Raw genomic sequence first — 13871 nt, forward strand, 5'->3', positions numbered from 1 at the left:
TTTTGGATATTCTTGTCAAATATATAGACAAGGGAGCTAATTCCAATGTGACTTAGCTAATGTTGTCGTTGATATTAAATTTAATAAATTTTTTAATTAATTTTGATATTTTAAAATGAAATAATTTAATTTTTGTTAAATTAAAAAAATATATTTTTAAAAAAATTTCATTTTATCATTGAGATTCACACAATTATCCCATTGTAATGGGTATATATTATTCGTATTCATGCTCTTATTGTATCGTCAACCACAAAAGACCAAGAAAAAACACAGCACCTGCAATTGATGATTACACATAAACTGCCGGGACCCAAAAAAAAAAAAAAAAAAAAAAAAAAATCAAACTTTAGGAAAAGGAGCATCGCTGCTTACATCCCTTCGGTTACTGTTGGCAAGAGCCCGAGCCTTGACGAAAAATAAGCCGATTGCATGGCCAGCCACCGCTGCTATAAAGATTCCCAGATTGAAAGACATGACAGCGAGCATAACCATGTAAGCCAATCCCATGCGAACGGCATAAACACTGGCTTCACTAATGGCACCCACAATTGCATTGGAGCCCAGTTTTAATTTTGGAGAGACTGACAAAACCTCAACAGCAACAGCTAGCACAAACACAAACAAGAAAGCCAATATATACATTCCAAGGCTGTCCTTTGGCCATCCGGAGAATAAGATTATAGCATCTTTCCCCCAGTAGAAACTCATGTGCATCACCATGTCCATTGAGCTCATGTTCATGCTTCCATCTGACATAGATCCTGTGGTCATCGGCGCGTCACCGTGATCTTGATGACCATTAGACATTTTCAACGAGGATCAGAAAGAGAGAATTCGAGATTGTTGTGGGAAATAGAAGAGAAATGTTGTTATTGGGTGTATCAAATTTAAACAAATGGAGTTGGTCACAAGGAGAAAACAAAGGCGTGACTCGGGTGCGACGTATATCCGTCTTTTTTTTTGCTGTTTATTTGTCTTGACCGCATTGTTGTTTTGCTCATAGTGAGTTCTATGCAAAAGGTCCCAACTTGATTTGAGGAAGTTTAATTTATTTTTTTTTCCGAATTTTTTACTTTTTAATTTAAATAAAAAAATCAAGAAGTTTAATTTTTCAATTTTTGAGATAAATTTATTAATTTCTTGATTTAAACTAAGAATTAAAAAATTTAATTTTTTTAATTCAAAATAAAATTGAGTTTAAATTAAAATCTGTGAATTAAATTAGATAGAAAAAATTAAAAAAAAACTAAATTACCCTTTTGCAATAAATATAGGAATGGAATTAAGTTTTAAGCCATTAATCTATTATATGTTTAGGCTGGCAAGTATATTTATCATTCAATTTTTTCTTAGTAAAATAATATTATGGATTAAAACTTCGTTTGGTTCATACAAAATAACTTGTATATGAAAAATATTTTCTATTATTTAGTTACAATGTTAAATTAATGATATTTATTTATTTCATATGTGTATAAGACTCCATTCGTTTCACAGAAAATATTTTCCTCAAAAACATTTTCTGTATTTTCTAACGTTTGGGGTGCTCAAGAAAATTAGTCAATAAAAAATATTTTTTTAGTTAAAAAAGAAAACTAAGTTATTTTTAAAGAAAATAGCTTCCTATTTTTGAAAGAGCAAGTCATTTTTTATTTTTTAGATTTTGATAATTTTACTAAAATATGAAAACACTTATATATTCATGAAATAAACACATACCATCAATTTCATATTATAATCAAATAACGAAAAATATTTTTACAAAAAATATTTTTTTAAAAAATATTTTTCATGAAAAATATTTTTTATATACAAGTTATTTTCTGTAAAATAAATGGAGTTTAAGTGTTTTCATATTTTAATAAACTTATCAAAATTTGAAAAACGAAAAATATTTAGTTTTCGTTTTGATTATAAAAATATTTACCGCCGACCAAGTTTTCTAAGCGCTCTAAACACTACAAAATATCAAAAATATTTTTCAAAAAAATAATTTTCATAAAACAAATGAAACCTAAATTTCTTACTCACCTCATTTGTATAATCAGATATAGACTATTCATGTTGGAACTAAAATAATTAAAAACGCAGAAATTTTTAGATAAAGTCTATCAAATTATTTATAAACTAACTTATAAAATTCTTTTGTGTCAATATAATAATGAATAAATATGTGATTTACTTTTATTAATTTTAAATTATAAATAATGTGAAATGATATGATAATGAATAAATATATTAAAAATATATAATATATCTAAAAATTATGAAAATATATGTATAAACCTATAATGTGAACAATATTGAATAGGGGAAATGACCAAAAAAATCCTGTACTTTCAAAATTTTTTCAATTCTACCCTATACTTTCAAAATTAATAATTAAACCTTAAACTTTGGAAATTTGTCCAATTCTACCATACTGTTACTCATACTGTTAAATGAGTAACGGAAATGCCACATCACCCAAACATAACTCCCACATGGCATGCAACTTCAACTGCTAAACTCACTCCCTAAACTAAATGCCACATCAACCCCTAATCCCAAATCCTATCCCTAAATGACCCTTATATCAATCGACTTATGATTTTAAAATCCCTAATTAAGCCAATTGAGATTCCATGGTCGAGTGTGTGGTCCCTTACTTTCCTTTCATGTGATATTCACTCAACCAACGGAGCGTTTGGTGCTAACCACTGTGAGTGGTCCCTGCGTGTCTCCTTCAGTCAATTGTGTTTTTTGCTAGTCGAGGTATGATTTTTCTTTTCTTTTTTTTGTAAGTGTAAAATATGTTTGCATGCATGTATCTGTAGTGAGTCTAATTTTTTTTTTTTTTTTCTGTTTGTGCACGATAGAGGATGGTGCATGTTTCATTATTTATTCACCATGGTGGGGTTTTAGTTGATGGGAATGGTAGCTTTGAATACAAGGGTAGTGAGGTGTTTTACTGAAAAGACCGTGACATTGATTGCATTAGTTATCTAGATATAGAGGATGAGTTGCAAAAACTGGGATATGGGGAGATAACTAATATGGCATATTTCATGCCGTTTATGCCAAAGAAGAAAGGTATTAGATATGTTCGGGAATATAGTGATACAGATGTGTTAGAGATACTGAAGTGGGATGAGAATGGGGATATCCACTTATTTGTTGAAGCTGTTTAAGGGAATGATTCTAAAGGTGAAAACCAACCTAGGATTTATTGTGGCTAAATGCTTGGTACACCAAAGTCCAAGCTATATGAAAATGATGCAATTAGTCAGAATTATGAAGTGGTTGATGAAGATGGTAGTATAATGTGTTATGATGAGGAAAATAGTGTAAGAACTCTAAATGAGTGTTGAAGTAAGGGGAGATGATGAGAACAGTCATGATGGGGATTATGATCCAGTTAAGGATAAGGCAGAGAATGTTAATGATGAATTAGAGAATGAAGCTTTTGATGACTACCTGACTTGTAACATCCTCAAATCTACCTTAAAAGGGCTAACCATAAAAATACGGCATAATTAATTATGTGGAATTTAGAACTTAATTATGGAGATTAAACCGAATAACTTAGAAAGATGAGGAGAAAATTAGGAAAGAATGGAACAAGGGACTTGAAATAAATTAATAAGTTGAGGTAAATGATGGAAGGAGTGATTTGAATAAATTAATAAGTTGAGGGAAAAATTGGAAATGAAAAAAAAAACAAAAAAAAAAAAAGAGGGCAGCCAATAAAAGGTTGAAAACACATCAAAGCTTTTAAAGAAAGAAACAAAAATATATTATCTTTATCCCTTCCCTTGGCTGGCCACTTTCCCTCATTTTCCTTCCTTCTTTTCTTACTTCTTTAACAGCCAATTCTCTTCAATTTGAAGAGAGAACCCCCAAGCAAAGACCCTGAATCCTACAAATTTTGAAGGCCCAAGTGAAGGAAGTAAGGAAAAGTTGAAGATTCAAGCTTGAGTAGGCTGATTTCTTGAGGAACTAAGGGAGAGTTGAAGGAAGGAAAGGGTAGCAGCTGGTTTTCATTAAGGTTAGTGCTATAACTTTCTTCTTTTATCAAGTTTTGGTAGGGGTTTCTTGGATATACTAGGGTAGAAGTGATTTGGGACTTAAAGGAGTGCTGAAAACCCTATTCTGCCAGTAGGAGAATACAGAATCAAATTACTTAGAAATTCATAACTTGAGCTAGAAATATTAGATTTTGGTGATCTTTATGTCCATGGAAACTTTAGAGAGTGCCCTAAAACTTTATAGTTTCATGCCAACCCTAATTCCTCTGTTAAGATGAGGTTTAGGGCAAAACTTTTTGGTGTTTAAAACTAGAAAACTGCCCTGGAAATTTTCCAGAATAGGATACTTGATTTTAAAAATTTATAACTTGAACTACAGAACTTAAAATAGGGTGAATATTGAACCATTGGAAAGCTTATTGAATGATCTAAAACTTTGTAGTTATGATAAAAAATTGATTTTGTTGGTTGCATGATGATATTCTTACATTTCCTATTACTATTCTGACTGTGACTAGAGTCCAAAACTGTTTATACATTTTCATTCATAACTTGAGTGGTAGCCCTGATTTTAAGATGATTCAAATTGGAAATTGAATTGGACATGTGAAAGTTGAATTCTGGAGAATATGATGATGATACCCTTTTTCTATGATTTTTAGTGAAATTTCAAAGTGACTGCTCCTGCTGTCCAATTTGACTGGAGTTGGGAAATTTGTGATTTTCATGGTGATTATTCTATATGAGTTGTGAATGAAAAAGGGAATTGGTGAGCATGATTAATTGAATAAATTTCATGTAATGTTTATAATATGTATGCCCATTACAAGCCTAGAGCTAGGTGGCATGATGAGGAAATTGACTAGTCAATGCTTGAAATTATGCACAATTACTTGGCTCCATGCCATTATATGATTACTTGGCTTCATTCCATAATATGGTTACTTGGCTTTATGCCATGATATGATTACTTGTCACTTGAGTCGTCTAGGCATTGTAATTGGGCTAATGAAATAAATGAAAAGAGGCATGTAAAAGGAATTGTTCATGACACACTATGGATTATAATTATAAATATTTTGTGTGATTAATTGCTGTGTCATATTCCATTATTTGTGTGGAAGTGCATTTAGTACCATTGAACTAAAACTAGTAAAAATATTTTTCATGAAACTATGTATGTTTAGCTTGCACACATATGGCATAATGTGTTATCTTTAGGTTATAGCACCACTAAGCAAGTTTGCTTAGCGAAGAGTTATTTGGATTTTTCGTAGGTAACACAAGCAAGGATAAAGGTTCAATTTGGGAGTAGAGGCAAATGAAGACTTTTGTTCATGTTTGAGACAGATTCTTTTATACACATTTAGATGATTATATTGTACTAGGTTATTTTGCGTTGTAATGTAATCCTTTAAATGTGTAAATTTTGATGTTGTAAAGCACATGGATGCTACAAAACAAGTTTTGTATCTTATCAAAGTTTTTATAAGTAAACATTAGAAAGTTTCAAGCATATAATGTATATTAAATTGCGGGATGTTTGTAAGACTTATGCTTGTTGTGAAATGGGATGTGAATAAAACCACATAGGTTTCATATGTGTACTAGAATAATATATTAATTGTTGACAGGTATTTAACAGGTCAGTTTTCATTACTCAAATTGTAAAGGAAACTCCGTCAAAATTTCATCTTGAAATTTGAAATCTGATTTCACTATTTGAGAATTACTAATTAGAAGGAAAAAACCTCAAATTTAAATTTCTACTGATTTTCACCAAATTGATACATAATTAGAACTAATTAGATCTGGAGTTATTAGGGAGAGTGCTAATCCTGGAGATATACTCTTGGGTATGTCTTGGGAATATGTACATACTACTCTAAGGAAGAAGAAAAAGAAAGATATAGTTTGTGTAGAGGAAGTAAATGATGCACCATTGATGAATATCAATGACATGGAAACAGACAATGAATCTCTTGGTGATATGTCAGTAAGCAATATTAACTTGCCTTATGAAATATCTTCAGATGAGATGTCAAACACTCCAGCTCCTAGTGATGAATTTGAATTTGAAGAACATATTAGCTAGAAGAGAAAGGAAATTCTATATGACCCAGAATATGATCATACAAAAACTGAATTTAGAGTTGGTATGAGTTTTGTGGACAGTAAGCAGTGTAAGGATGTAATGCGAAAATATGCCACTGTAATGGATATAATTTGAGATTTGTGAAGAGTGAAAGAAAGAAGCTGAGTGCAGCATGTGAAGATGGGTGTACTTGGAGATCTTATGGTGGTGTAATATAGAATGAGAATGCTTTTGTGATAAAGACTTATACAAAGAAGCATAAGTGTTTTAGATCCCTTACAAATAAACAAGCAACAACTGAGTGGATTGCAAATGAGTTTCTTGAAAAAATTAGAGTAAAGCCTGCTATGGAGGTGAAAGACATGTTGTCTATGTTGAAGGACAAGTATATTCTGACAGTTAGCATGAGTCAATGCTACAGAGGGAAGTGGAAGGCTTTGAATATTCTGAGATGGTCCCTTTAAAAGCATTATGAATTGTTTAGGCCTTATAAGGCTGTGCTTGTCACACCTTACCCCTCCGTAAGGCATAACATGATCCCGTAATATAACTAATGAATTACTGAACTTTGCCTATCAATAACCTATTAAATATACTATAAGAGATTTTAAATAAATTCAATTTATTTTAAAGTGACAAGTAATGTTAGAGCATTAATTAAAAGCCTTTAGTTGGAGTTTAAATTATAAGTGAGAATTTTGGTCAATTCAACTTTCTGCAATTTTTATAAAAATTTCGCCAGAGTACCGGCTGTAATTTGAGAAAACAGTTCTTCAAAACCTAAAAAGAAAGCACTTCTAATATTCATTTCACAAACCCAACTCCAAAAATCCTCAATTCAACACAATTTAAAATAAACATCAGTTTTATTTAATATATTCAATATAAACACAAAAGTCTTAATTTTACAGAAAAAAGAACAAAAATAATATCATTACAAATTTTACTATACAACTGCTCAACTAATACAAAAGATACACGTGAATAAAAATATTTACATTAAACTAAATGATAAGGGGTATAATTAATATACCCGTACAAAAATCCTCAAAAGGGTGATCTCCTGTCAATAGAGCAGCTCACTCTGCTGCTTTGTCCTTTCCTCTATCTGTGACAGTAAACAAAGCTATCGCTGAGTAACTTTTACTCAGTGGTGCACAATAAAATTTAAAGTTACTGAAAATAAAGCATGCATCGATAACACATTTTTAAATCACTTTCACAATCATATTTCATGAAATTGGTATCAACTTTTGTAATGTCATTTTATCAAAATAATTTATAAATCACAGTGTTGCCAATCACATACACAACTTAGGTAATGACACAAAATTTTATTTCAATGCCATGTTGTACACCATGACAAAGTAATCTCAACCCCACTAATTGAAATCAATGAGGGAGGTGGCTAGCTAGCTATATGAGTACTCATCCGATCTCAACCTCAACTGGCAAGTTAGAGATGAAGGGATATAATCTATCTCAACTCTATAAATGGAAGAGGAATACAGTAACACTGTCATGCTAAGTGTGAATCCAAAACCAAATTCAAAAATCAAATTATTCAATCATTTTATACAAACACTAAGCAAATTTTCATTTTGAATTCCAATTTGCAAGTGGGCAACACAGCATTTCTCAAAACCATAATTAATACGAATTATTCACATTGCACAACTAAATAGGTTTTAAGTAGAAAATAATAAATCAGAATTTATTGTGCATAAACCTCGTATGAGTCACCTCTAGGCCTTGACTCACTTTTTCCTTATCCTTTCTGGTCTCTTTTTCTACTGAAACACAAAATTGAAAACGTCTCAATACTCATCTAAATCATTTCCCACAATTAATTCAACACTTAATTGCATGCATACTAAATTCCTCTCACAATTTCCCTTAAAAGTTGAATTCTTTATATGTGGTATGTTTATGGCTACTATTCATTAGACCAATTGGTTAAAATATTGACTTTTTTCACACTAAATAGGTTTTTTAATTCTAATTGAACCCACAAACCAAATTTTGAGTCACAATTATGTTGGCATTGATTGCATTTCTAATCTCCCTAAGTGAAACTTCAAAAATTCAGTTTTGGGTCACTTGCTTGTACTGTTCTATTGGTCTTCTTACAGTGGGAATTTGGCCAACTTTCCTTCATCAAAGTTATTCCTTAATGTCTTAGCTCAAGTTATGCTATTTCTAAAGTGGCTGGCTAGATTGGTTCCAAACCCAGAATTCTGGGTACAAATTTGGTTCTAGCAGGTTTGAGGTACCAAATTTGGTTGACAATCTGACTTGGTTCTGGTCAGAATTTGGGATTGTGTTCCTCATAAAAGTTGTAGTACTATGTCTAAGCTTTCCATTGGTATAAAATTCAGGTCATTTGGACCTTCCTTCACCAAGTTATGACCATTTGATTAAGTATTATTCATATGGTCATTTTTTTACAGTGGCAGTGTGCCTAATCCGGATTTAACCGAAATTTTCACCATATTAAGATCAGTTTTGGGGTTGTATTTCTACATAAAAAATGTAGCTTTGGGTCTTAATTTTCATTTCCAATTGGCTCATACCAATTGGAGCAACAGAATTCAATTTATGGCCACGGTCAAACTGCCCAGATTGGGGCAGCACCACCTTCACAACTTCAATTCATTCCAATCACTCAATCATACTCATAACCATACCAATTGACCACTTTAAACATCAATTTGGTCAATTGATATCAATTCACCAATTCCTCAAAATTTTCCCCCAAAACCCTAATGGCCATAACCCTAGTTTCCTAATTGCCTTAATTCATACAAGCTCCACACATTAAACATGCATATCACTTCACCCACACTAGATTTCACATTTCAATTAAGCCAAAACACATCAATTTCATAAACCTCCATGGCTGGCTGAAATTGGGTTTAGGGTTCATGCACAATTTCCTTTATTTCTTCATTAATTTCATCAATTCCACACTTAATTCACTCAATTATTCAAAAAGATAAGCTAGGATTTACTTACCTCTTTCAAGCTCTTTTCCTCTTCTTAAACTCTTCAATTTTTCCCTTTCTTTCCTGCTCTAATCTTCTTTTCAATACTCAAAAGCAAGGTTTAGTTAGGGGAACTAGGGAATTTATGTTTAAATTTTGTGGTTATTCAAGCTTAAAATGAGCTTTAATAGTGGAATTTTGAGAGGAAATTAAGAGAGAGAAAGGGACAGCTTTTTGGGCTGGAAGAAGACTAACTTTTTCCTTTTTAATTTGTATTTCTTTTATTTATAATTATCCACAATTTTTCATCATTAAAAATTATAATATTTATTAGATCATGCTTGCATAAGGAGTGATGTCATAAAGTTTTTATTTCAATTTTCTTTTATTTTTCCTTTCTTCCACCAACCTCTTCATTTCTAATTAATCTTTCATAATTTTAATTTCATATATATTGTTGGACAATTATGTCAAAAGTCACCTCTAAGGGTGAATTGACTATATTGCCCCTTACCGGTATGATCCGTTTCTTTAGTAATATTTAATTACTTCCGGAACCCTGGTTCAATTATTTGAATTGATTTTTGGTTTTTTTCTGTGGTTTTCATATTTCCCTTAGCTTCGCAATAATTCTTAGGCCTAGGGTGTCATAATGTCCCACTCAAAAGTAGGGCAGCGACTGACCTCGTAGTCACTTTCCGTTTCGGTCACCCATCGCTGTGGCCTTGGCTCATTTAATCTTTTATGCGTTGTTTTCTTGTTTTCTATTTTACCTTCATGCAATTGCTATTAATTTTTGTTTTTAGAATTTCTAGTTAACTTAAATATGGCCCTAATCCTCTTGACTGTCCAGACTGACAACGGTCACCGAAACAGTAAAATGTACAGGACTATGCTTATAGGGGTGTTACAATTCTCCCTCCCTTAAAATAAATTCCGTCTCAAAATTTTTACCTGAGATTAACCTCTGAATAGCTGTGGGTGCTGCCTCCTCATGTCCTCCTCACGTTTTCAAGTAGCTTCCTACCCTGAATGATGGTTCCACAACACTTTAACCAGCGGTATCTGCTTATTCCTCGGCTGCTTCACCTCATATGCCAGAATCTCTATGGGTTCTTCCTCATATGTGAGGTCTGGATTTACTTTAATCTCTTCTTTAGCTTTGGAGGCAGTGCCAATCTATATGCTAAAAGACCCACTTTTTCCAGAACCTCATACGCGCAATAAAGCGAGGACTCAGTTTCCCCTTTCTGCTAAATCTCATGATTTTCTTCTAAGGGGAAACTTTGAGGAATACCTTATTACCCACTGCATACACAATGTCTCACCTTTTTAAATCAATGTAGGATTTCTGCCGGTCTGATGTAGCCTTGAGTCGATATCTGATGAGCTTAATCTTCTCTTCTGTCTGCTGAACAATCTCTGGGTCAATCAACTTCCTTTCACCCACTTCATCCCAACACAGAGGAGTTCTGCACTTCCAACCATATAAGGCTTCATATGGAGGCATCCCTATGCTGGATTGGTAGCTATTATTGTAAGCAAACTCATCCAGAGGCAAGTGTATAACCCAACTATCTTCAAACTCGATCACACATGCTTGTAGCATATCCTCCAATATCTGAATCACCCTCTCAGATTGGCCATCTGTCTGTGGATGGAATGCAGTACTAAAGTTCAATCTAGTTCCTAGGGCTTTTTGCAAACTACCCTAAAATCTGGAAGTGAACCTTGGATCTCTATCTGGCACAATCGATACTGGCATTCCATGAAGCCTCACTATCTCATTAAGGTACAGTTTAGCCAATCTGTCCAGGCTATAATCCATTCTCATTGGCAGAAAGTGAGCAGACTTAGTTAATCTGTCCACAATGACCCATACTGCATCATGATTCTTCTGTGTTTTTGGAAGTTCCATCACAAAGTCCATTGTTATTCTTTTCCATTTCCACTTAGGTACTAGAAGTGGATGTAGCAACCCTGCTGGCACTTGGTGTTCTGCCTTTACTTACTGATAAGTTAGGGATTTAGATACAAACTCTGCTATATCTTTCTTCATCCCATTCCGCCAATAGTGCTCCTTTACTGTTCTGTACATTTTAGTCCCACCAGGGTGCATAGAAAAATGAGACTCATGTGTTTCCTTTATAATGAGTTGTCGCAATTCTACATCATTAGGAACACACATTCTGCCCTGGTATAGCAATAAGCCATCATCATTCACAGAAAATTTAGGTTTCTTGCCATCCCGAGCTTCATCCATCAATTTCTGATATTTTTCATCATTTTGGGCTGCCATTTTAATCTGATCAATCAACACTGGCTGCACATGCCATGTAGCTACCACCTGTCCTTCATCATTAACCTCCAGACTAGCATGCAGTGCTTTTAGTTCATGCACCATGGACAAAGGAGAAACTCTTAGACTATCCATAATCTTGCGACTTAAGGCATCAGCTACCATATTAGCTTTCCTTGGCTGATAGTCTATTAGACAATCATAGTCCTTAATCAGTTCTAACCACCTCCTTTACTTCAAATTCAACTCCTTCTGGGTACCTAGATACTTCAGGCTCTTGTGATCTGTGTAGATGTAATACTTTTCCCCATACAGATAATGTCTCCAAATCTTCAAAGCAAATACAATAGCTGCTAGATCCAAGTCATGTGTAGGATAATTTCTCTCATGGGGTTTCAGCTGGCGTGATGCATAAGCAATAACATTTCGGTCTTACATCAATACACAACCTAGCCCATTGTGAGAACCATCATTCTATATAGTGTATTCTTTACTCGGAGTAGGTAAAGTGAGGACTGGAGCTTCAGTCAAACATCTCTTCAATTCATCAAAGCTCTGCTGGCATTTATCAGTCCACTGAAATTTCACATAATTCTGAAGCAGCTTGGTCAGTGGAGATGCCAACATAGAAAATCCCTTAACAAAATAGCGGTAGTATCCAGCTAAACCTAGAAAACTGTGAATTTCTGTAACATTCCTGGGCGACTTCCAATTTAGGATAGCTTCAATCTTACTGGGATCTACCTTTATACTTCGACAATTTAGCATATAGTTGTTTCTCCCTTACAGTATGTAGCACAATCCTCAGGTGCCTATCGTGCTCCTCTGCATTTCTCGAATATACCAATATGTCATCAATAAACACAACCACAAAGTGATCGAGGTATGGCCTGAAAATAGTATTCATTAGGACCATAAAAGTAGCTGGAGCATCAGTTAAGTCGAATCAAATAACCAGGAACTCATAATGGCCATATCGAGTTCTAAAAGCAGTTTTTGGAATACTCTGCTCTTACATCTTCAACTGGTAATAGCCCGATCTCAAATCAAATTTTGAGAACACAGATGCAACCCTCAACTGATCAAACAAATCATCTATACGGGGCAATGGCTATCTGTTCTTTATTATCACCTTATTTAGCTATCTGTAATCAATACATAGACGGAGAGTACCATATTTCTTCTTAACAAACAACACTGGCACTCCCCAAGATGATACACTAGGGCGAATGAAGCCCTTATCCAACAATTCTTGCAACTGCACCTTCAACTCCTTCAACTCTGCTGGTGCCATTCTGTAAGGTGTAATAGAGATTGGGTCCGCACTAGGCATAACCTCCATTTCAAACTGCACCTCTCTTTCTAGAGGTAATCCTAGCAAATCTTCAGGGAACACATCTGGAAAGTCGCATACTGTAGGATAGATCCCTCAATGCGGGACTCTCTACCTGGGTGTCTATCACATGGGCCAAGTAAGCTTCACGCCCCTTTCGAATCATTTTTCTGGAAAGTGCAGCAGAAATAAGGTTTGATGTTACTAATTACCTCTCCCCATGTATAACCACATCACCGTACTGAGAGAGACCAAAAGAGACTATCTTCAATCTACACTCAATCATGGCGTGATGCCTGGCTAACCAATCCATGCCCAAGATGATGTCATAATCTCTGAAGGGCATTTCAATCAAGTTGGATAGAAAAGTATGTCCTTCAATCACCAAAGGACAATCCTTATACACCATATTTACCCTGACTTCCTAGCCTAATGGACTAGTTACTAGCACATCAAAGTCCATTTTCATACACGGGATAGCAGCAGAACAGATAACACTAGCACTGACATATGAATGTGTGGAGCCAGGACCAAACAATACATATGCATCTTGGTCAAGGATAGAGAAAGTATTAGCTACAATGTCTGATGTTTCAGCCTCCTCTCTCTGACGCATCGTGTACACTCTAGCGAGTGCGCTACTGGGTTCTAGTTGGTTTACAGTATTCTGACTCCCAGATGTACTACCCCTACCTCTGCCTCTGCCTCTACTAACTGCTGGTGAACTCCTTGGTGTAGAAGCTTGGGCTGATCCCTTTGATGTAGTAGATGGTCCAGAACGGCGTGCACTTGTACAATCCTTAGCAAAATGACTAGTCCCTCCGCAGTTAAAACATGCTTCTGTGGCTATATAGCATACTCCACAATGTGTTCTGCCATGTGTTTCACATAGACGGACTGATAGTGCACCTCTGGGTGTTTGCTGGGTCTTCTGACCAGATCGGGGTAGTCTCTGTCCAAAAGATCTACCTCTACTCGACTTGCGTGAACTGGATCCCGCAAAATATTTCCATTTTCCTAATCCACTATCAGGAGCTTGACCAGTAACCTTTCTACTTTTCTCTTTCTCTTCAAAACCCTTTCTAACTGTTCCTTCCTTTTCAATCCTCTCTAGTTCCAGGGCTTATGAGATTAGCTCTGAGAAATTCTG

The 13871-nt window shown here is 34.4% G+C and overlaps 1 protein-coding gene across 1 annotated transcript; it reads right to left on the bottom strand.

Annotated features, from left to right (window-relative positions):
• Positions 1-326: 326 nt before the first annotated feature.
• LOC110647021 (copper transporter 6) lies at positions 327-843 on the bottom strand. The gene has a single exon (XM_021800651.2). It carries the CDS (start codon positions 808-810, stop codon positions 343-345), a length of 468 nt encoding a protein of 155 aa, XP_021656343.2. The 5' UTR covers positions 811-843; the 3' UTR covers positions 327-342.
• Positions 844-13871: the final 13028 nt, after the last annotated feature.

This window comes from Hevea brasiliensis, chromosome 3, assembly GCF_030052815.1.
Source record: "Hevea brasiliensis isolate MT/VB/25A 57/8 chromosome 3, ASM3005281v1, whole genome shotgun sequence".
Taxonomy (NCBI): Eukaryota; Viridiplantae; Streptophyta; class Magnoliopsida; order Malpighiales; family Euphorbiaceae; genus Hevea; species Hevea brasiliensis.

Coding starts and splice junctions, on each gene's coding strand:
- LOC110647021 (XM_021800651.2), bottom strand. CDS start 810: ATGTCTAATGGTCATCAAGATCACGGTGACGCGCCGATGACCACAGGA.